Here is a 22,103-nt window from a genome sequence, read left to right as displayed (position 1 = left end):
GTGTCAATACACAGTTATTCTTAGAGGTATAGAAAAAAAAAACAGTCTACATATGACAAGAATATAATCTGCTATAATTGTTTCAGTCAATGCCACCCATATATGCCTCTAGCTACCTCAAATGGTAGATGCCTCTAACACGTGGTAAGCAGCTAAATCAAGATGTGCCTTATTGGTCCAGTATGGCGGTTTTGCAAAGTCCTTTCTTCTTAAACAAGCTTAATTGTAGCTGGTCATTTAAAAATCCTGAGCAGATGGGGACAGTATCCAAGAAAAGTTAAGGAAGAGAGAGAGAGAGAGAGAGAGAGAGAGAGACCTTGGAGAGATGCTGTTCTTATGCAGCAGGAATAGGAAGAGAATGAAGACGACACCATAGTAATTTTGGGTTAGTTGAGACTGGCTTCTAGCCTCTACTGCGTTCTCCTCTTGTATTTTAATTGTAACATACTGTGCCAAAAAATGTCTGTGCTAAAAGCAGATTCATTGCCAACCACCAAAAGTGCAGCTCCAACAAAAAGGTATTGGTGTGTCTATAAATAGCTCCTATGACAGCAAGGAAATTAAAATCTCTAGTTCATCCTTGACACAAGCTCTTTAAACAGACAAACGAGGTGTTCTTGCTTTAAAAGCCTGATAGGAGTGCGTATTAGTGACATCCTTTCAGAACAAAGATACTTAGGTCTTGCAAAGGTCTTACCACTTTTTTACTGAGCAAGATGAATATATTCACTCCTTTTTCACAGACCGAAGCACAGGGAGGGGAAGTGACATGTTGCAGGTCACGCAGCAGATCAAGGGCACAGTGCTGTGCCTCTGAAGAGACTTTGCAAACAGTTCTCTTGTTCAGCCTAAGAGATACTTGCTAGTGCGTTAAAAATACCTGAGGGGCATTTTAGCTTAAGGCAGCGCTGTAGAGGTGGCTGCAGAGATGTCACTACCCGGTGGTGACGAAGGCATTCAGCAACGCCTTGTGACAGTGAGGCTATTCAGAAGCCGCTGCGCAGGCTCATCTACGTGTTTTTCCCTAGTGCAGTCTCCGCAGCAGCGTCACAGCCCAGCTGCAGAGCATTAAAGCTCTTGGTTTGCTCTGCAGAGCCGACGCTTCCCAACACCTTTCCCAGCCCGTGCACGAGGTCCGCAAGAGCTGGGTGCCTGCGATGCTCCCACGAGAACGTACCTCCTTCTGGGGTGGGGAACTCCTTCACTTCACTGCGAGGCCCATCTCCTCTCCCGTTGGTTACAACCATCTCAAGCTTGTAGTTGCTGTAAGGAAACAGCCGGGACACTATGCCCCGGTTTCGGTCTCCAGGAAAACTCACATACTGCCGTTTTTTGGAGACCCACAGGTTCTTCAGCAAACTACTTTCTCTCCAGAAATAGGCCTTCAAGAAACATGCATGGCAAGTGAAGCTTTTCCCATTTAAGTGCAGTTGTCTTTCATTAACAAAGCTTAGCGAAACTTTGCTTTTTCAAAGAGCAGCTTTCAGCTGCAGACCGCAAAGCCATTTAGAGCAATTAATGAAGCTTTGCAACCATCCAGCAAAGCAGGTCAGTTTGTTATTGAAGGAAGAGGCTGAGGCACAGAGAGGTTAAGTGCTCACCAAAGGTCCCACAGTGAATCTGATGCAAAGCTCAAGCTACAAAGAGCTGTTTCTGGCTTCTAGTTCTCAGACTCTAGCCATCAAGTGGCTCTCCCTTCCTACCTGGATTAGTAGCTTAGCTATATGTATGTAAGAAGAGGCGTGACATGTCCAGGCACAATGGAAAGTCTGAACTTGGAAAGACTTCAGTTCAAAGCCCTAGACTGTAACTCTTATTTCATGCAAAAATAAGATTCGTTTAGAAAACAGACTGGAATGACAGTGCAAAGGCAGAAAAATGAAAGTGGTACCCAAGGACCTTTCTTTATGCATAACCAAGTCTTGAGTTTGAACGCTGTTGTAACTGTTTTCAGGACGTGCGTTTGGTAAAGTCTTAAACTCTGGTAGAAAGGGCTCAGTCCAGACTTCTGCTTGTTTTGAACAGCGTCTATCCTCTGAACATAAGCACTGGTATTTTACCTTAGCTGTAAATACTTGACAGCAGAAGGAGAAAAACAAGATCCATGCTGTCTTTAGTTGTCAGTTAGTATGGAGACTGTTGGGTTTAGGCTTTTTAGTGGTTGGTGTTTGTTAAAACAGGCAGTAGGTACTCTGGGGATGACATAAAAACTAGCCTGTTTGTACCTATCTGAGGTGACTTTCCCCCAGTGCCGACCAGCCTGTGGGTGTTTCTGGGCAGCCGTGGAGACGGGAGGTGTCTCACTGCGAGGGCAGAGCCTCTGCTCACCATGCGTCCCTCTCCGGGGGCGCAAGGACAGTCCCAGCCGGGCCGTCCATGCAGCCCCAGGTCCTGCGCGCAGGGCAGCACGGGGACGCGGGCCAGGCCCTGGCACCGGCCAGCACCGCGGCTTGCGCGCCCACAGGAGCGGGCGAGCGCTAGGTGGTCCCAGCACCGTTCAGGCACGACACCAAAGAGCAAACCAGCACCCTTCGTTTGGGCTCCCACAACCGGGGGCTGCTCCAGCACGGAGCCCAAACCCTCTGTGGTCTGCCCCCAGCAACGAGGTCAGGGCGTGATGGCCAGAGGACAGTTTTCTGTCATCCCCATTGTAGACAGATCCCATCCCCGGAGCCACCTCTGTTTGTGAGAGGGTTAGCTGTATTAATAGGCAGCGCCGAGGAGATTTGGGTTTGCTCACTCTGTATTCCTTAAGCTGTCCCTGGATGGTGTCCAGGTGCACTCGGGTCCACGTGAGAGCAATTGCAGTGCTGTTTAAAACTCTTATCCTAACATCCGTAGGAGCAGCCTTGGGATCTGAGCGTTTGAAGGTAAAGCAGAGTGAACATTAGGCACCCCGGGGGTCCCCTGAGGGTCAGAGTGAAGACCCCCTCCTGCCCGCCCTCCCTTGGCTTGCTTCCCGCTGGTGCAGCGTTGCCTTTCCTGCGCCAGGCAGGGCAAACAGGGACCACGCGCGCGCCTGCTCTGCCATCTGCTGGCACCCTGCGCCTGGCTTGTCTACAGGCAGTATTTTCCTAGGGATGGAATTGTTTACTTTTCTCTCTTCTTAAATTCAGCTTTGAGGATTTCCAAACCTGATAAAATAAAACAGCAACAACAGGTAAATGCCGGACTTCTTGGCTAACCTCATTTGGAACGAGCACACCTCTGCTACGGTGCAAAGGCACAAAGCAGCACTACTTACCTCCTCGCCCCCTCAGCTGGATGTGCACGCTTTTAAAGATGACTAATATTTTAGCAGTGCTTCCACAGGAGGGGAAAAACATATTTCGTTCTGCCAGCTACTACTGGCATATAATACACCCAATCCATTTCACATCAGGACTTCCTACATGTTGCTGCAATGGATCACTTGAACAAACAAGCAAGGAGTCTGGCTCGCCTCCCTCCTCCCACTGCAGGTTAGCACAGAGCGAGTCCCAGCTGCTGACAGATCCAGCCCCCTCCAGCTGCAGCTGTTTGGGGCACTGTCAGGACCAGGAGTTACAAAACTACTCTTTGTTTTCACATCCACTGATCTAAATTTCGCTACAGCCTGCAGTCGGTCCATTTGGGTTTTTTTTAAACTCTTTTCTGCAGATCACCTGCTCGTATGTAGAAGTCTGGTTTGAATTGATAGTGTCTACCGGAAAATATCAAAGCATATTCCCCGAGGTTTGGGTTGGCTGAGGACATCAGCAAGCAGCTGTGTAGAGGCTGCCTGGTTTGCAGCCCTGATAAAGTGCTGGCAGGATCCAGCTCACAGCCTGGGAAGGCAGGTTTGGCAGAGCAGGGCTTTCCTACCTTTGCTTGGTGCGCTCTCCAGATGCTTCAGCATGGGACAACGCAGTTATTTGTGGGGCAAGTCAGTCACTTTCCGTTACAAATGGGACAGGACAGGGGCTACTGTGGCCGAACCTTTTCTCAAAGGCCAAATGCTCTCTGACCTGCTGTTTTGCTTAAATTTTAGCACCCTGGGCTTAGGAAGTCACTATGATGGGCACAGAACTAAATATAATTGTCTTTCCATCCTAGGTTGGAAGGAGTATGCTGACTATACTAAAGTGAATAGGAGAAAAGCAAGGCAAAGGTGCAGAGGCTCAGGAGAGCAGCAGCAGCACTTTAAGGTAGGCCATATCAATGGAAGTAGGGAAGAAGGGGTTTTTGTTTGTTTTGGGGTGAGAGGGTTGGAGTTGTTTTTTTTTTTTTTAAACCTGTCCCACACTTTGGGATAGAGGCAGGAACAAGCGCACATATGTGCGGGGTGTGAGATGTGAGCTCTGGTCTCCCTGAAATAAAATGCCTGTCTAACCCAAGTCTCACTTTGGTTTTCCTCCATGTAATGCACACGTGTACAGGCTCATTTGGATCCTCTCAAAACTCAAATTCATTGCGCAAGTTTTTAATTGAAACCAGAAAAAAAATACCCTTCATAGTGCATAGACAGATAATGCAGATAACAGTGCAGTGTCAGAGCAGTTAGGTGCTTGTGTAGCTTGTCCAATAATGACCCCCTCTACTAGGTACGGGCTGCTTTGAAGATTCAGTATTCAGCCCTAGACTCTTATCCTGACTCCTACAGTTTCTGCTTGTCTGTCCCTCCAACTGCATTGTCTCCTCTAGGAGAAGACACCCAGTCGGCGCGGCGTACTGTGTGTGCTCTCTCAGCACCGAGATTGCAGATTTTTCTTGAAAGTGCTGTGCCCTTTTTGTGTCCCTGTGACTTCAAACCTAGAGTCGTGGATGGTTAGCTGGCTTATTTAGCTTAATTTCCAGTAATCTCAAAGTCATGTGGCCGGAATCAGTGGGGGGTGATATGCTGCCTTGAGAGGAACTAAAATGCATTTCTTTCTTTAAAAATAAAGCTGTTGACAGCAAGCCTAATATGATAAGGATTGTAATTCAGAGCCCTGGATGTTACAGGCACAGAAAGCAATATCATCAGTAGCCCAGAAAGAAGAGGAAAGGGAATTAAACAACATTGTTCTACCTGGTAAGGTGGAAAGGCTTTTAAAGAAAGTTAAGCTGAGTCAATGGCGTGTTGCAAACAGGAGCCCAAGCTGTGACTTAGCCTGGGGCCTTACCAGAGAGGCACAAGAATCCAATCCAGGATGAACCAAGTTCAAAACCCTTAAGGCCAATTGCAGCACCTCTCATCCAAGATGCACTTGGTGCTCTACAAATGTCAAAGGCTAAAATCCTAATGCAGCTTATTAGAATGCAGCCAGGACTCGCTTTGATCAAGTCTTATCATCTTCCACATTGAAAGTGATATTTGGGTTTTGCAGAGAGCAAGGGAGAGGTTAAGTGATTTGGGTCATGCAGGTATCTGCAGACAGGGCTTAGAACAGAACCTGATAGTCAAGTCTCCTTCTTCAAATGCCGGGAAGTGGATTTTTGTGCCAAATAAAGCAATGCTGTGAACGTGTCCCAGGAACAGGTGCCAACCCCCTGACCTTGAAGGGTCCTCTGCCCTTCTGAAACATGAGCTTTGGCTGAGAAAGTACTCACAATCTTCCCCTGAATAGCCGATCACAGTGTCAGGCTCTGGGGCTCTGCCAAAGTCGTTCTCCGCCTGCACTTTGATCTCGTAGGGTACGTAGATGGGTGTATTCCAGACAACATGCCTTGGTGTCTTCACTGTCTCATTGTACCAGCTCCCTCGGGGGTCCCTTCGCCTCCATCTCACGATGTACCTGAGGTTGGGCCCATAAGCTTGAGTTGCGTTCAGAGGCTTAATGGACCAAAGTAAAAAAAGAAGGTGAGCGGGAGAAAGAGCAAATGTTTCTCTGCTCTGAAAAGTTCTGTTCAGCATCTGGTTCTTATTTCTTGCTCTATCAGCGAATCACAAAGGAGGTCAATACTTTTGTTCCCAGAGTGAGATATACCTATTGCCCTCCAGACCAAGGGCAGAACCAAGAACCATATCCACATGCCTTATGTTCCAGTCCATACTACCACTGCAATTTCTAGCCTCCCCTACGGACTTTGGCTTATTTCTGGATGACACCTTCTGGTCCATGAAAAAAGCGAGAGCTAGTATGTAAGCATTATAAAATCTGCTTAAGGAATCAAACTCTGTGAACAGCCTCCCTAAACTGTATCAGTTATCTAGCATCTTTTCTTTGACTTCCATTGTCACAAATTATTGTTTTTATCACAGACTTCTTGTAGGCCCTAATAGTGGCTGCTCTCTTAGATGCATCTTCTGCTTTTTATTCCCTTTACAATCTGAAGATTTATGGTATTCTATGTGGTACGTCACACGTGCTAGAGAAGCTGTGTCCTCTATATCTTAGCATCTGTGACTCTAACGGTGAGATGCTGGGTGGCCGTCAAGCGTCAAAAACCACTCACCGTCCAGGTTATCTCCATGTTGTTTCTTTGGGTCCCTGCTCCTTGAACTCCTGTTGGGTTAATTTCAGGGCCTGAAATTCACATGGGGGGAAAGGGGGGAGGCAGTTTGTAACGTTGAAAAATGACCATCCATTTGAGTGGTTAAAAAGCATTCACTGTGCAAGCCAAAAATACTTCCAAGACTATAGTTAATGGCCTGGTTTTTCCAGAAGTTTTAAGTTCCCATTCAGGTTAATGGAACATGAGATTCTCAGCACTTTTGAAAACCAGGCCATTTATTTAGGAGCCTCTTTTTTTTCCAAAATGTTGTCCTGAATCTTTAAAAGACACCCTCTGTGAACCAAACCCCAGGAGCTGATTGAGGCTTACAGTCTGCAATCTGAAACAAGAAGGGTAGCGTCAAAAACCAACACTAGATGCCAGTAGATATTAGAGAAGAGTGTTTAAAATGGTTAAACTAAGAAATGCAGCACCACTGCAAAGCTTCCTGTAAGTTCCTCATATCAGTTTTCCCAAGCTTCTGCAATATATGAAGCACTGGGCACATAAATTGACGACTTGAGTCTTGGTCATGGACTGAAGTGCTCTTTAGTCCTGTGTTGATCTAGGCTCCTGGCCAGTTCTAGCACCAGACAATGAATTAGTGATTTTTAGAACAAAATGTCTTTTGCTTTTGGCCACTTTACATTGAGGTTCTAATTTTCTGAGAGACTTCTGAGCTTCCTGTGGTCAGAAAGGATGAAAGATCATCTTTAGAAAGCTTACTGGGCAGCGGAACTGGGCCTTCCTTTAATAGATTCCACTGGAATGACCTTAGCATAAATCTTTGAGTTTTGCTGCTCTGGAGAATATCAGTCATTAGCATATGACTGCATGGACCAACTCATTCTCCCACCTGTGTAAATCTGCTCTTGTTATAGCACCTGTAATCGTATACCACGAGTGAAGAGTCCGGCCCTACAGGGAGGCCAGCGAGGCTGGTGGCCAGCTGCTAAACACAAAGCCATGCCACCACAGCCACCTGGTGGAAGGTACTCACGCGCCCCGTTGGTCTGGTATCGTTCCGAGGGCATACTGGGCAGGCTGCTGCCCACATCGTTCACGGCAATCACCCGGAACTGGTAGTTGACGTAAGGAGAGAGGCTCAGGACAGCTGAGTTCACGCTCCCAGGATAGCTGGAGTGGTTATGCCACGTGCCAGGTTGGAACCGGTCCTCCTCGAACTGAACAATGTAGTCTGGGGGAGAGGATTGAAAGGTAAGATTAACAGCCTCGGCTCTTCGCCCTTCCAACCCACAAAGAAAGCGTTCCCTCCGCTTGCTAGAAGAAATCAGGCAGGAATACAGTCAAGGGGTAAGCAGCTGACCTGTGATTGGGCTGTTATTGTCATCGCCAGGTATCCATGTCAACCGCACACTCCTTTCAGCCAGGTCCGTCAGCTCCAAGTCACGGGGCCGGTCAGGTCGTTCTGTTGGCCAAGTAACAACAGAAGTTAGGTTGGGATTGTCACAGGACTTAGGAGTTCCAGTTCCTGTCTCTTCTCAAGGGGAGGTGAAGCCCTGGCAATCTTGGCCTAGACTAACAGGCGGAGACATGTGGTCTGTAGTTCACTTCACACGTGCCATCAGCTGGCAGTCTCCTCCAGTTCTTGGTAGACCAGTGCACTGTTTAAATCTAAACATGCTCACATACTAATTGTGCCTTGAATCCCTACCTGCTCTCTGTACACACTGATGTTATCTGACCTGGTGGAATCATGACAGTGGCTTAGCAGGGGAATATATTGTCTTTAAAAAAACTACAAACAACTGTTCAATAAATAAATGCAAACACACAGAAGAACAGAAAGGACACAAAACCTAAATAAAAATACATACTTGGTTAAAAATGCTCTGGGCACAACTCTGGTTGCTTTATCTTGTCACAAACTACGTGCTTTTATAGACCCAGTTCATGCAATAACAGTAACACTAAAAACCCTTCTTTCCAGGAAAGGGTGAAGAGATTCAACATTTTATTTTTTTTCCTACCATCAGGGCTCACCATTTCCAGGCATGGGTAAGGCGATTCTTGCGCTCAAGAGTCAGCCCTGTGGCACACGAAAATGTGTCACAGGACCTTTCTACCCATGGCCATCTGGATTGGCTTTCAAGGACAACTTGGACAGGTCTTGGAAGCATCAGCTCCCAGCTTTTCCAACTGCTACACCTAGATTTTCTGTTGGAGTTGGTGGCAAGGCAAAACAAAATCCATTTACAAAATAAATTAAAATAAACCAAATGAATTAGTGATGATTACCTTTAGGTAAGTCTCTCAAACGGTTAGCAGGGACTGCTGCAAGGTAAGATATTGGTTGTTAATGGTGTTAGTTAAGTCATTAAGCTTGGGTGGTCAAAGGAGCACCTGGTAAATATAAAGTTACACACACAGTTACAGATTTCGGAAGGAACTGATTCTGCTTGAGGACCAGCGTCAGTATGTCCTTCTCCTAAAGACCCCCCCAGGCACTCTCTACACACCTTTCTTCATATTCCTTATACACAGCAGAGGGGGAAACATCAGCCTATATCGAGTTAATTAGCACTCAAGAGAAAAGGAAGGGAAAGAAATCAAGTCCAGTCAAATTATTAGGGACAAAGGATTCATGTTGCACTTCTACTTCAAAGGGCATTGTGGGTCTAAGCCAACAACACTTCAACAAGATTTCAGATGGCTGAGAGCAGGGATAGATAAGCCTGTGATTTATGAGTAGATCTGACAGTGTACATAAAACTCATTCCCCATATACGTTTAGGTTTGTTGCTCCTTACACTGAGAAAGGGGGAGCCCACAAAGCTAGGACTGGCTTATTCACCTTCTGGTTTTCAAATGTTGCTCAGCAACTGGAAGTTCAGTTAAATTCAACTGCAAATGTAGGACTGTTGTCACAGAACTTTCACATGTGGATACTTTAACTATCTGTAATAACTACTTGTTTTTTTGTCTCAAATGTAAATTTCCTTAGGCTCAAATTCAGTCCCAGTGTGTGAGTTTGGGATTAGGCAGCGTGTCTTTGCTGAATCCTGTATAAACTGCACAATTGCTCTGCCAGCATCTCACTGAGCATCTCTGCTTTACAGGACGATTCTATGATCACAAATCATCCTTTCACAATCTGACCTTGGTACTAAAGTCAGTCTGCTGCATAAAAAAACAAAGCACTTAGCTCTGTGTCAGTAAGCTGGAAGAACAGTTACCTAGTACGGTTAGGTAAGCTTTAGCAGAATCCTTGTCCAATTCAGTACTAGCTATACAGGTGTAGTCGCCTTGGTCTTTTTCAGCCACACCAAATATTGTCAGACCATCATCTTCTTTCTTCATCCTTAAGGGGAAAAAACAATAATTGCATGGCAGTGCGTAACAGCATGAGACAGCAGGATTTGAGTTTAACTGCTCTCTGATAAAATACACACAACAAAGTTCAAACAGAATGAGACTACATCTCCGGTCTGAAGATTTTATCAGCCAAAGATGCATTGAGTTATTCTTGGAAACCTCATTTCCGAAGGAATCAGACAGTCTGCTCTGGTATCTATCTGGAAATAATCACACTTTTAGGAAAACAGCCTGACTTTGGACTCGCTTGTGTCCCGTGATCAAATCTCATTTCATGAGAAGGGAGGCAGACTATGGAAAGGAAATTACAACTGTATTGCTGACAGCAGATAACCGTTAATTTTGAAGTAGTTGGTTATTAACCCATCTATTCTATCAAGGTGTTCTAAAATATTTGCAAATAAAACTTGAGCTCAAAGTCTCGATTTACTGCTAGTAAACTGCTAGTCAGTCTCTGTTCAAAGGAGCTAACATTAAAAGTAGCAAGCACAACAAATGTTGCCTAGATGGGAACTCTGTATTTGTCTAAATTATCCCTGGTGACTCCTGATATGTTCAACAGAGCGGGAGTAAAAAGTTCTACAAACTTGGGAGAGCTAAGATGCATGAAACCATTAAGCACATACCTGTTTCCAATATACAGAGGTGCATCATCTTTCAGCCAGGTGACTGTGAGTTTCAGCGTTGGGTCATGCTTTATACGACAGTGCAGGCGAGGCATGGAGCCCCTCTTCACCACTTGATCTTCTGGTCCTCTCACAATCCTAGTCGGATCTGCGTAGTCAAAAAGAAAGCATTAGACACCAAACTGTAGAGTCTAAGCTGGGGAAATCAACCAAGGATTGAGTAGAGCAGTATGACGTGGAACAGACAAGCATGCACATCAAATGACAGAAGCTTGTCCAGCTCCCTGTAGTCAATTGTCTCTGATACAAAAGTCTGCAGATAAGTTGGTCTATTTAACAAGCCTTTAGTTCATGCTGACCTTATAAAAATACTCAGTTTATCTATCTGAGTCAGCAAAAGAAGTTTGCTGAAAAGGGAAGACCCAGTAGAAACTTGCCTCAGAACCTGTTTTATTGCCATGAGTTAATCCTGTTGTACAGCTTGTATTTCTTTTTGCAATGCTTACAGCATCTCACAGCTCAATACCCATATTAATAAATGCTGTCAATACCCACATTAAGCCTTTCTGTGACTTCAGTATCCAGCCTTGTTGTTTTCAACATTAAAAATCCACAAAAGGAGAAAGGGAAACTCTGACATTTTCTGTATTCCAGTCTCTGATGTTCATACTGCCAGTCCTTTTGACAGACTGGTAGCGTGCACAATCAACCCCCTTAACATAAATGATTTTTTAATGCTGCAACTTTCAAAACAGGCAAGAGAGTCTTTTGATCTAGAGACCTAAATGACCCTACCTTTGACCTCCAAGCGAACCTGGGCCTCTGCTTTACCCAGGATGTTGGTAGCGACACAAGTGTAGATGCCCTGGTCCTCTTTCCGAGCCATGTTCATTTCCAAGCTCCCGTTTTCATGTGCCTTGTAGTTTCCTCCATCCAGAGTGTTTCCCTGGCCATTCTTAAACCTCACAACAATACAAAGTACTATTTGTAAGGGAAGAAACAGCAGGAAACTGCACCATCCTGCCCCCCCTGAAGTGGGTAGAAGTGCTGCGGTTCTTACCATCTGAGCGTGGGGATTGGGGAGCCAAAGAAGGGGCAGTCGAGACGAGTCCTGTTGTATTGAATGACTTTGATCAGCTGATTGCGAGGCGCTAGTATCCGTGGAGGCACATCTGCAACCAACAACAATCAGTCATTGAAAAATAAAACAAACCAGTACCTAGAATAATATTCTATTTTCCGGCTTTTCCTCCACCCTCCCTTTTTCCTTCAGTTCAGTGTTCTTTGTTCACTCTGTCCAGACTTAGTACAGCTTCTCCATTCTTTTCCATCTCTCCTTCCCTTTCTAGCCTCAGTACATGAAACGTCTTACATCTTAGCACCAACAGTATGTGCTCACCCATACTGGGCTTTGTATGTGTGACCTTTTAAGTCTGCTTTAGCAGAGGGGCTATTGCAAGCTTTGCAGGAACATGACAGCGGACTTTTGATCTGAAGCCCAATGCATAGGTCAGGTAGGCGTGTATGTTGGTCTCAGAATAGCTAACAACAAACAGAAAGGCAAATAGGGAAAGCTTGCAAGGAAAACTTGAGTATACTTGAGCTATTCGTCTTCTATAGGAGTGAAAGTAGGAGCCACTGTTCTGCAGTAAAAAGCATCTCATGAAATGAGAGCTTACTGGCTTACAGTCACTTCAGGGCTGGCCTTAGAGAGGCTCCTTCCCTATCCACATGCAGAATCCACAGCTCAGGGCTGACCGGTCGCAGTAGGTACTTACCTAGGACGCTGACAAAGGCATTGGCGAGAAGGTATCCATGCTCGTTGGAAGCGTTGCATTGGTACACGGCACTGCTGCCAATCTGGGTATCTCGAAATACAATGGTGTCTCCAGCCACTTCACGGCTCGGGTTGGGGGGAGAAGCTTGAAAACACAAGGGACAGAGAAGATGCTTTAGTAGGAAATTAAAATTTACAAGGCTCTAAATTCTGTTACACATCTTTCCATCTCCGCTTAGCTAAAAACAGACGAGGACACATGACCTGCCCTGACTACAAAGAAATGGTTCACCTGACCTCATCTCAAACAAGCAGGTGGTTCACGTGCTGCAGTGCCTGGACACAGCATGCACACACATCAGCAGGGTGCCTGGCACCCTGACAGCAGCTCTGGCTCTCACGTTCAGACACTAGATCCTTGGCTACTTTGTCATGAAGAAGTCAGTGCTTACCTTCTATAGGCTCTCCGTTCACCAGCCACTGTATTGTGGGCTTAGGGTTTCCATTGGCTCGACAAACCAGTCTGCCATCCTCTCCAGGGGCCAAAATTAGGTTTTGGGGTTCATCCAACCAATACGGAGCAGCTTTGAAATACATAAACGTACCAATTATAAATGTAGCATTGCTAGCTCCTCCATAGTCTCCTCCCCACTGATAGGTTCTATAGGCCAATTCTGCAAAGCATTCCCTACCAAATGCTTATAGAGGAGAGACAAGAGAGTTTGCTTGTGTAAAAGCACTTTCACTACCTGCCTGCCCTTGTACACCAGCAAACTAGCATGGCTGTGCTGAATGACAAGAGGACTGTCTGATGGAGCTGAGGGAAACCTTCCCAGCCAGCCTCGGCACCAGACCCAAATGCCACCTCCGGAGCAGGGCACACATCTATGCAGCCTGTCCTGCCGCTTGGCGTCTCAGAGCATTATGAACTGGGAGCAACTTCCCTGCCCACACACTGCTGAACATAGAGAATAATAAAACAGTCCTCTCTTGTGGACCTTTTTGGGTCCAGGGAGAGCAGGGAGTCCTCTTCATTCACGCTCTTCGGCCTCGATCCTCCTGCTTTGTACGCAAATGCGACTGCTCATATCAGTGGAGCGCTACTGAACTACGCCAGCTGAGACCAGCAGCTCTGACTGCTTTCAGGTCTATTTGGACAAGAAGCAAATATTGCTGGATATAACAGCACCCAGCTCATGCAGAAGGCCCAAGTCCCGCTTTCAGACATGCTGAAACAACTAAGAGCAGTCATTCCCATGCATCCTGCCTCAATTTCTGGTTAAAGAAGTAAAAAAAGGTGGCAAGGTAAAGATGACATACCCTTCACTCTCACTGAGATCGTGTGGCGGATGCTGCCCATCTTGTTAGATGCCAAACAGAAATACTCCCCGGAGTCCTCCTCTGAGACGTTGGAGATACGAAGGGCCTTGTTAAAGTTTTCCAGCTTGGTTTTACCTGCTGGGAGCTCTCCTCCTTTCTTGTACCACATGATGTCTGGCGCTGGTCTAAGGAGAGGGGAGGAAATAAACGTCCTTGCAAGACAAGAGAAACGTTCCTAAGAAAACAACATCTATATTCAGGCACTCAAAACCATTCAAACCCAGGGAGAAGGACTGGCTGAATAGCTGGGACACCCTCCCTCCCTCCCTCCCACCACAGCCCCTAATCCAGGACTCTGAACATCGCCAGCTGATCAGGAGTAGATTTCGTCTGGTGCCTTGTGCCTGGACACAGAGCAGTGGTCTGGCTGCGTCGGCACGCAGCATCTCGCAGCGCAGCCCCAGCAGTGCTGTGACTGTCCCTGCCCAGGGTGCTTCTGCAGGCACACAGACCGCAAGTGCCATCTCCCACTGTTCATACAGTACTGCAAGGAGCACCTAGGAGGTTTGCGAATACCTATAAGGACAAATCAATGGGGAATTATCCATGGATTTTGCCAGCAGGCAAAAGATAACTTGCTTCTCTGAACCCTGCTGCAAAACTCAGCTTTCCTTTTCAGTGATTCAGCATCTTGGTCTGCAAAAGCCCAGGTCCCAGGCCATCCCTTTGGGGGTGCTGGCGACCGCCCTCTCCCCGCCTCGAGCCGCAGTACATACACTCCTGAAGCAATGCACTCCAGCAGCAGGTCCACCCCGCGGAGCACCATCTGGCTGCTTGACGTCCCGTATGGATACATGAAGCTGGGAGTTGTTTCCGTAATCCCTCGGGCTGCAATCAGCAGGAAAGAAAAATAAAAAAATACAGTGCTTTTAAGCACTCCACAGCAACAGGGAGGAACACCCAGGGTCAGAAACACACAAAAGTTTCAGGAGGAAGCTGTCAGGTTCCTGCACGAGCTTGCAGCTGGACGTAGGAAAGAAAACGCACCTAGAAAAGTACCTGGGGAGCAGAGAGGGGCACAATGCACATTTTTAAAGTAAAAAACTAGGAACAGAGAGGATTTTTGGCAGGCAGGAAATACAGTCAAAACATGAAAGAGAAGAGAGATCTGGCAAAGGCAGCTAGGCCGTGGGGATGGCACGTCGGGAGAGCCCCGCGCTGGCAGCACCATGCCGGGGCTGTGCCTCTTCTACCTACCTGTCCCTCTAGCAAAGAGCACGGTAAGATCCAGGCAGAAAAGAAATCAGCTGAAATCAAATGAGATTTGGAAATACCGACGGACAAAACACTTAACAAAGGACAGAAATTACAGACAAACGGGCACAGGAAGGGTTTAATCTGACAAGTGATCTGCCTTGCCGCAGAGGGGATCGCAGCGCAACGGTGGGTCCTGCGGCAGCGTCTGGGGCTCTATCAGCGTCAAGCCGTTTTGCCACGCATGCCACGAGCTGCTGGGCCTGATGGGGCAGCTCCCTTCGAACAGGGAACGGGACTGGAGAACGTAGCGGACAGCGGCCACAACGACAAACACCGTGACGGAGCGGGAAAGTTTGACGGGAGGCAACCAGGGGAAGACGTAAGACAGCTGTCTACAAATACACACAGTGAGGGTCCCCTTGCAAAAAAGATTGGAATTATTAAACTGAATCAGTGAGGACATAACAAGATGAGATGGGCTTGAAAGCAGCAGTAGCAGAGAAGGAGGTTATGAGATTAGGAACAAAACGGCCTGGGTTGACATAGCGTCGCCACAAGTACGGAAGCGATTCGTGGGGAGAGACCACGGTCATTTGGGAGCGCTCCAGCAGGGCCGTGGCGGAGCAGCCCGAGCCCTGGCCCCAAACGGTTCATCAGCTCGATGAGCAGGACGTAGCCAGGCACGTCCAGCCCACCGCGGCTTTTTGCTCGGCACACGCGAGAGCTGCTCCTGCAGCGCCTGGGGATGCCCACCTCTACACGGGGGTTGGTACAGGAGAAGGGCTGCAAAGAAACGGGGGAGAGAGAACGGAGACTATTTATGGAGTCCGTGTCAGTCTGCTTCAGGAAAAGTTTGTGACCAGGCCCCTCAAAAGAAGAAAAACCAACAGGAGTTAAACTGAGATGGCTCCAGACCAGCAGGAGCCCAGCCACACGCACACCCCACGCAGCCTTGCACCGCTGGCGGGCAGCCGGCGCTGGTCAAAGGGTTAGTCTGTTATGTGATTAATGGATTACCACGGCAGACAAATCTCGGCCTTATCTTGATGGGACAGTAGGCTGGACAAGGCCCTGAACGCCCCTGGTTGGTTTGCCTGCTTCTGGAGAAGTTCTCTTTCCCATGTAAAGCCAATGCGAATGCACTGAAATTAGACTACAGCAGCGGTGGTTGGAGTTAAAGTCAGTATTTGTCAACAGCTGCCGTACCTCTGGCCAGACTCATGACGTTCGCTCTTCTCACGTGATTAGGAGTGTGGGATATTATGTTATAAGTAAACATTGGCTTTTATTAGCCAGCAATTTGCGACCTGTTTGAATGGGCTGCAGGTTTCACTCCTGTGCTGAACCCATTTGCTCAGGAGCCCAGGGCATAACTAGAAGAGATAAGCAGCAGTGCAAGCCAATTTTACCAGCCAGGTATTAATGATGAAAATTAAAAATAAGGAAGATAAATTAGTATTCTATCCACTTGTTTAATAGACCTAACAACACCACTGCATAGCTGATAAGCTTTTGCCTTAGTATAGCACTACTAAATAAGTATTTGGCTATTTATAACAGGGAGCAGCCAGAACGCATCTCAGGCGGATGTAACATCCCAGCTCCGAATTCGCAGCACCTACAGCTGCAAGATGTCAGACAGTTAGCAACGTCTCACTTATCTGCTTGGATGGAACAGACCTGGAAAAATAAATCCCATGGATATTTATTTCTGCTGAAAAATAGACTCTGCTTCTCATATATTGCTGCTGTTGCCTCCACCTCTGCAAACCTGGCCTCATTCAGCTCTGAACAGGATATCCCAGGAACACGCTGGCGTAGCCATGTGCTTCCCTCCCCAGAGTCCTGACCTGAGCTTTTAAAAAAAACGTACATCAACTTGCAACTCCCTTCAGCTTAAAGGCAGTAATAGGAGACCGCACATCCAGAGAGAGCCCGTCTGTTTACTTCCTGTGCAACTGGCCAGCTCTAAATCGTCCTACAGGTTTGCCAAAAAAAAAAAAAAAAAAAAAAGACTTTCATTTCCACGTTAAACAAGGTGAGAAACTTCTGGAGCTAGCAGAGGGTTCCCAGCTAATGAAACATTCAAACCAATTAATCCTTTGAGATCGTTTTTCCTTCCCAATTGCAGAACAGTTTGCCTAGGCAATTAAGTTTCCCTGGCTGGGGCCACCAACACCCGCTCTGAGCCAGGCTGGGCCGAGCCGTGGCGCGACGCGGGAGAAGGCGCTGGGGCATCCTGTGTGACTAGCCTACCCTTGGGCTGGCTCAGCGGTCTCACCAACCGCTCGCGCACCGCTCCTGCAAGCACCATCTCGCCAGGATGAGCTGGGCTCCGGCCTGGCTGACGGAGACCAGCAGAGAGACGGGGGGAAATCACAGCCTCCAGCTGCTCGAGTTTCTCTTCCCCGCTCCCCTTTCGCTTAAGACAGACAACCTGGTGTGCTGCAGTCTTCTCTCTGGCAACTGAAGCTAGCCAGATCATTCTGGGAGAAACATGCAGTTATCAAAAAAGAGAAAGTGCCAAAAGAATTTTTTCACCAGTTCATAAATCTCTAAGCAGCTCCTGGTTTGTAGCTCAGTTTTGCACAGTCCAATGAGAGGGTCTTGGATGGTTGGTCTGAATCGACTGAACACATAAAACATTCCCAGGCATGTTAAGTTTCCATACAGTGCAAGCAGAAGGCAGTTTATTCTACATACCTATGAAGAGAAACAAGTAGATATCTCTCGGTGTAGATATGATCTGATTTTCCTAACTGGGAGACTGACACGTAGCTGCCCTTTTCTCTGTACAAACACACGGAGCGGGAGACTGAGAAACCCACAAACTCCACTGAGCGCGTCTCCCTCCCGAACCCGTGAGCGCTGCGATACAAAAATTGTGCACAGGCAGCGTAAAAGCATTCGCTTTGAAATGCAAACGGCGTTGGCACTGCTCTCTTAGCTTAGAGGAGTAGTAGGATATATTTAAGGAGAGCTCTCTGCAGGATTTTCTCTTCGAGCTGTTGCAGACCTCGCGCGTGTTCAGCGTGCCTACGAGCGGAGGCATTGCCTCTCATTGATTCAGTTTATGTAATCCCCACTGAAGCTCATTTTGCTTGCAATCCCCTTTCAAAGCCATTCGTACAAATATTTTCAGACTCAGCCCAGCCCATCTTCTAACACCACTGCTTCCTCGGGAGGTTCGTCAGCCTGCTGATCCTTCTCCAGGCTTTGAGTGTGCTCAGTCCTCCTCAGCCATCCCAGAGAAACCTCCCCCTCAAAAGCAAACTATTGCCAAGAGGGAGCAGTTTCCTCTCGTCTGAGGGGGAAGAGAAATTCGCTTGCAGCTCTGCCACTTGGCAGCAAGCATAGGACGAACGTGTCCCCTGCAGTTGCTGCGCTAACCCAGATCCCCCTCGCTCAGCTTTGGGAGGCAGCAAGGACCTGTCAGGATCTCAGTTACTGAAATCCTGCTTTTCCCGAATCAAGTAGGTGCTTCAAGCTATCAGGAAAAATGGGATATAGCACCATTTAAACTGTATTTGTGTTTGCAAGGCCCCGAAATGCACCCTGGCACCTGGTGCCAAGGAAGCGGCAAGCTGGCTCTGATACCGCAGACATGGTGCCGGGGCACAGGGTTGTCACCTCCTCGTTCCTGCTGAGCCTGAGGGCACAGAGGATGCCTTCACCTGCACCTGCTACTTCAGACCTGAAGAGACCTGGTTGCCGGAGGGGATCATGGGATCGCTTTGAGGACCCGGCACTCTCCACGCCTGCTCCGTGCCCAGCACGAGCTCTGCAGGCTGGGGACAGATCAAGAGAGCTGCGCCCACTTTTTTCCCCGTTCTTGCACCATTTCTCAGGTCATTCCGCCTCGTGCTGCCCATGGATTTTATTGAGTCTTTCTTGAGGTTTGCTACCTCAAGGCAGAACCTCAGCTCCTCACGCGAACACCAGGCCTTGCTGCTTGCATGGCGACTTCTCCACCACGGGCTGCGTTTGTTTTATACCAGCAGGGAGGCAGGAAAAGCAGGCGAGCGGCCTTCTTAACTGCCCATTAGTTGGAGAAATGCAAATGCAACGGGCTCTGTTCCTCCACCCTGCGTCATCAGGGCAGTCAGCACTTCTTGCTGAACAAAGCAGCGCTTCTGTCACCATGCGGCGGTGGCTTCACGTGACCCTGGTCCCTGCAGGCTCCAGCTGCCTCCTGACCGCTGGTGAGGTGCCAACGTCCCTATTTCTGAGGCAGGGAACAGGGACACAGGCTGCCCGCCACGGAAGAGGTCTCTAGCAGGACTGCAAACTGAATCCCAATGCCCTCACCTGTCTTATCCTTCTTTTCTAGCACTCCAAACTCTTTTCTTAGCTTACAAAAGCGTTCTTTGTCCCTAAAGTCTCTACGGAAGAAGAAAGCGTGCCCTACGTTGCATGGGGGAACAAACGAACCTCCTCCTCCGGGTGGAAAGCCGGAGGGAGCACGACGCAATGCAGGCTGATCCGAGAGCTCTCGGAGCAGTATCCCGCCGCATGGCACGGGACCTCTCCCGGGCCGTTCCCGGCATCGCTGCAGCACACCGCTGGCCCACGTCAGTGGGAAGAGGGGGAGAAAGCAAATCCTCCCCAGCATCGCCACCTGGGCAAACAGACTTTGTGTCGCTGCCGAGACGCTGTTCTCACTCTTGCCTCATCTGGCACAGGGCAACGCTGCTGGCTGGGGGGCGGTACATGCTAATACTCTCCTTGCCAGTGGTATTTCGATGGTCTTTGGTGAGGCTTCCACATACTTGGTTACACTTGTGCCTTCAGCATCCTATGCAAACACCCCCATTCCCCCCCCGCAGTGGAGAAGATCCATGCTGGTTCCTCACCTCTGCTTATATTGTCCCATCTCTTCTGTGACACTCTCCATCTATCTCAGGGCAGCAACTGGGCCCAGGGGAGCTACGCAACCACATACCTGAAGCTTAATTCATGAGTTTGGTACAGGCTTTCCCCAGCAAACTGTTCTCCAGAGGAAACCTCCCGGCTCAGACAAACGGGAAAAAGGATCTCCCAAAAGCATTCAACACATGCATAAGCTCCCCACAAAGAAACAAAGCACTGAGCTTTTGAGAAAACCAAATACTTCTTTCTTCCTCCTAGTCAATGCCTATGTTTAGCTGAAAATACAATAGATGCTCTTTCTGCACACGGAGAAGAGATCTTGGGTATTATCTTTAAATCGTGAGCCCTCTCTGAAGGCAAACCAACTCTTCTGTGGGGGAGCAAGCTGGCCTCCGTTCAGCCGTACAGACTTTTTCACTTGGTTCAGATCCTATTAATCCAAATACTCCTAAAGCTGAGCTCTGCATATCCAGTTAATTAGCTTAATCTCAACCATTTTAAGATGTCAAAACTTTTAGGGGCTTGTGTTCCTGTTGGGTTGATTTCGTCACACAGCTTTTGTGAAGTTCAGACTATGAATCACAAATCAGAAAAAGGAGCACATACGTGCATACAGCATGTGTGTATGTGCACACAAGAGATATAGGAGATGCTGCTAACACATCAGCTCCTCGCCCGGTCCCTGGCCGACCAGCTAGTGGTGTTAGCGCGGAGTAAGTCAGGTTAGGTAAAACGGGGTTAGGACATGAAGTTCTCCAGAAGTCAGTGTTGACTCACCACTGTACATGTCAGTGTGATTTCGAAAAGACGTTTCATTATGGGGTTTCTCTGTAATAAACAAAAGACCATGAGCATACCAAATGCGCCAAAGCATGCACGGAGCACCGAAAGGTGCAGAGGGGCACAGGGGAACAAGGAAGAAGACAAAATGAAACAAAAAAAAACAAAGTAACTTCCCAAAAGGTAAGAACAGCGCAAGACAGGCAACATGAGCAATACAAAAGCACTCTGAACACAACTGTCCAAAAAGACAAACAGCAACATAAGACAGCAATAATGGAGAGGAAAAATAAGACTGCTTTCCAACTATAAAATGGATAAACAAATAAATAGATGAAAAAAATCAAGTAATTGTGTCGTAAACATTTCCTTGAATTGAAGGGTTTTTCTTTTGGCTTAAAGTCATCTGTATCTTTGAAAAAAAAAAAAAACAGTTCATTTTTGAGAAGAAAATGTTTTTTCTCTCAGTTTCTTAACTATGAAGCAAACATATTTCTGTTACTTTTTGCCAGCACAAAACATACGCTGGACACAGCCAAGCGACAGCATAATCACGCAGAAAGGCATGATGAAGGTGAACAAATAAAAATAACAATAATAATTAGGCTTTAAAAGCATAATCAACTGTAAAATTGCTTTTAACCACAAGGTAATTAAGTAGATTATGTTGCATGCAAAATACCAGCTCTTCAATGACATACTGCTCTCATTTATTGACAGCCACTGCCAGCCAACACCTATCCTTGAAAGAGAAAGCTAATTGCTCTCAGAGCACTGCGAGGAGACGGGGAGATTCGCCATCTAGGCCCACAGCTGCTGCAGAAGAGCCAAGCGAGCTCGCATTTACTGCGCGATGAGATCCACCTTCCTATTTTCACATTGCCTGTTACGTTAAACATCGTTGTGGAGCGTGAGAACTCCCCGGTTTCTACTGGGCTATGGCACAGCCACGTCACAGCCATCATCTACCGAGCCGGGGATTTTAGAGCAATTAAAGAACAGGCTATGCTGGTTACAATACAGGTGTTGACCTGAACCTTCAATCATCAGCTCACACATGGTTTCTATGCAGAAGGGTTAAGGGAGCTCACCCAAAGTCCAAGAGCTGCACGAACTTGGGTAAACTAGAGAAACCCTCTACAAGAAAAGGCACAGATGTACCTCTCCCCCAAATTTTTTCCATTTTTCTGTTCTTGCATACAAGATCATGACAGGCAAACGCAACAATTTTTCAGCAGCAGGGTGCACCTTTTTTTTTTTTCCAAGACAGCCAATGCCCATTAAGGCAGAGATCACTGAACAGCTTGAGACAAATACAAACACATCTCCTTTGAACACTGTACAGATAAAGAATATTTTATCATAACAGACAAGAAATTAAAGCTTCAGTGCTTTAGCTTGTAAGGGCCTCTGGGGAGCTTGTGGGATGGCATTTGCATCTTATAACACAGCAGACATTTCCAAAGGAAAACTTGAGAGGGTCCAGGATAACTGGAAGCCAGAGGACAGCAGCCTTAATGAGACTTGTTAAGAGCCCAGGAGCACAGATGCTGTGGAGGCATCTGAGCGTGGCTGCAGGAGGAGGGGGAGCATTTATAGCTGTATTTCAGATGGCTGTACAGAAATCTTCCAGGATTTCTTCCACACATTTTTTCTAGAGCTTGATCAATATGTCAGGCTAAAGCCTTTGGAAGCACAAAGGA

General features: G+C 47.4%; 1 protein-coding gene across 23 annotated transcripts in view; it reads right to left on the bottom strand.

Moving 5' to 3' along the window:
- Positions 1 to 22,103, bottom strand: part of NFASC (neurofascin) — a 107,820-nt gene that overhangs the window by 36,829 nt on the left and 48,888 nt on the right. For 10 of the 23 annotated variants that reach the window (XM_068918677.1, XM_068918675.1, XM_068918680.1 and 7 more), the window contains 16 exons: positions 20,398 to 20,448; positions 14,271 to 14,382; positions 13,495 to 13,679; positions 12,627 to 12,758; positions 12,176 to 12,319; positions 11,458 to 11,569; positions 11,193 to 11,359; positions 10,398 to 10,545; positions 9,633 to 9,757; positions 8,695 to 8,730; positions 7,763 to 7,864; positions 7,436 to 7,633; positions 6,397 to 6,467; positions 5,551 to 5,773; positions 2,741 to 2,856; positions 1,178 to 1,382 (listed from right to left, as the gene is read on the bottom strand). In XM_068918677.1, coding sequence (XP_068774778.1) covers positions 1,178 to 1,382; positions 2,741 to 2,856; positions 5,551 to 5,773; positions 6,397 to 6,467; positions 7,436 to 7,633; positions 7,763 to 7,864; positions 8,695 to 8,730; positions 9,633 to 9,757; positions 10,398 to 10,545; positions 11,193 to 11,359; positions 11,458 to 11,569; positions 12,176 to 12,319; positions 12,627 to 12,758; positions 13,495 to 13,679; positions 14,271 to 14,382; positions 20,398 to 20,448 — 2,127 coding nt within the window. The remainder of the gene's footprint in view (positions 1 to 1,177; positions 1,383 to 2,740; positions 2,857 to 5,550; positions 5,774 to 6,396; positions 6,468 to 7,435; positions 7,634 to 7,762; positions 7,865 to 8,694; positions 8,731 to 9,632; positions 9,758 to 10,397; positions 10,546 to 11,192; positions 11,360 to 11,457; positions 11,570 to 12,175; positions 12,320 to 12,626; positions 12,759 to 13,494; positions 13,680 to 14,270; positions 14,383 to 20,397; positions 20,449 to 22,103) is intronic. The other 13 variants (XM_068918681.1, XM_068918688.1, XM_009672246.2 and 10 more) reach the window with 6 other exon arrangements.

Source organism: Struthio camelus, chromosome 24 (assembly GCF_040807025.1).
Source record: "Struthio camelus isolate bStrCam1 chromosome 24, bStrCam1.hap1, whole genome shotgun sequence".
In the NCBI taxonomy this organism is placed as follows: Eukaryota; Metazoa; Chordata; class Aves; order Struthioniformes; family Struthionidae; genus Struthio; species Struthio camelus.
The sequence above is the reverse complement of the archived record's forward strand: the minus strand, read 5'-3'. Positions and strand labels throughout refer to the sequence as shown.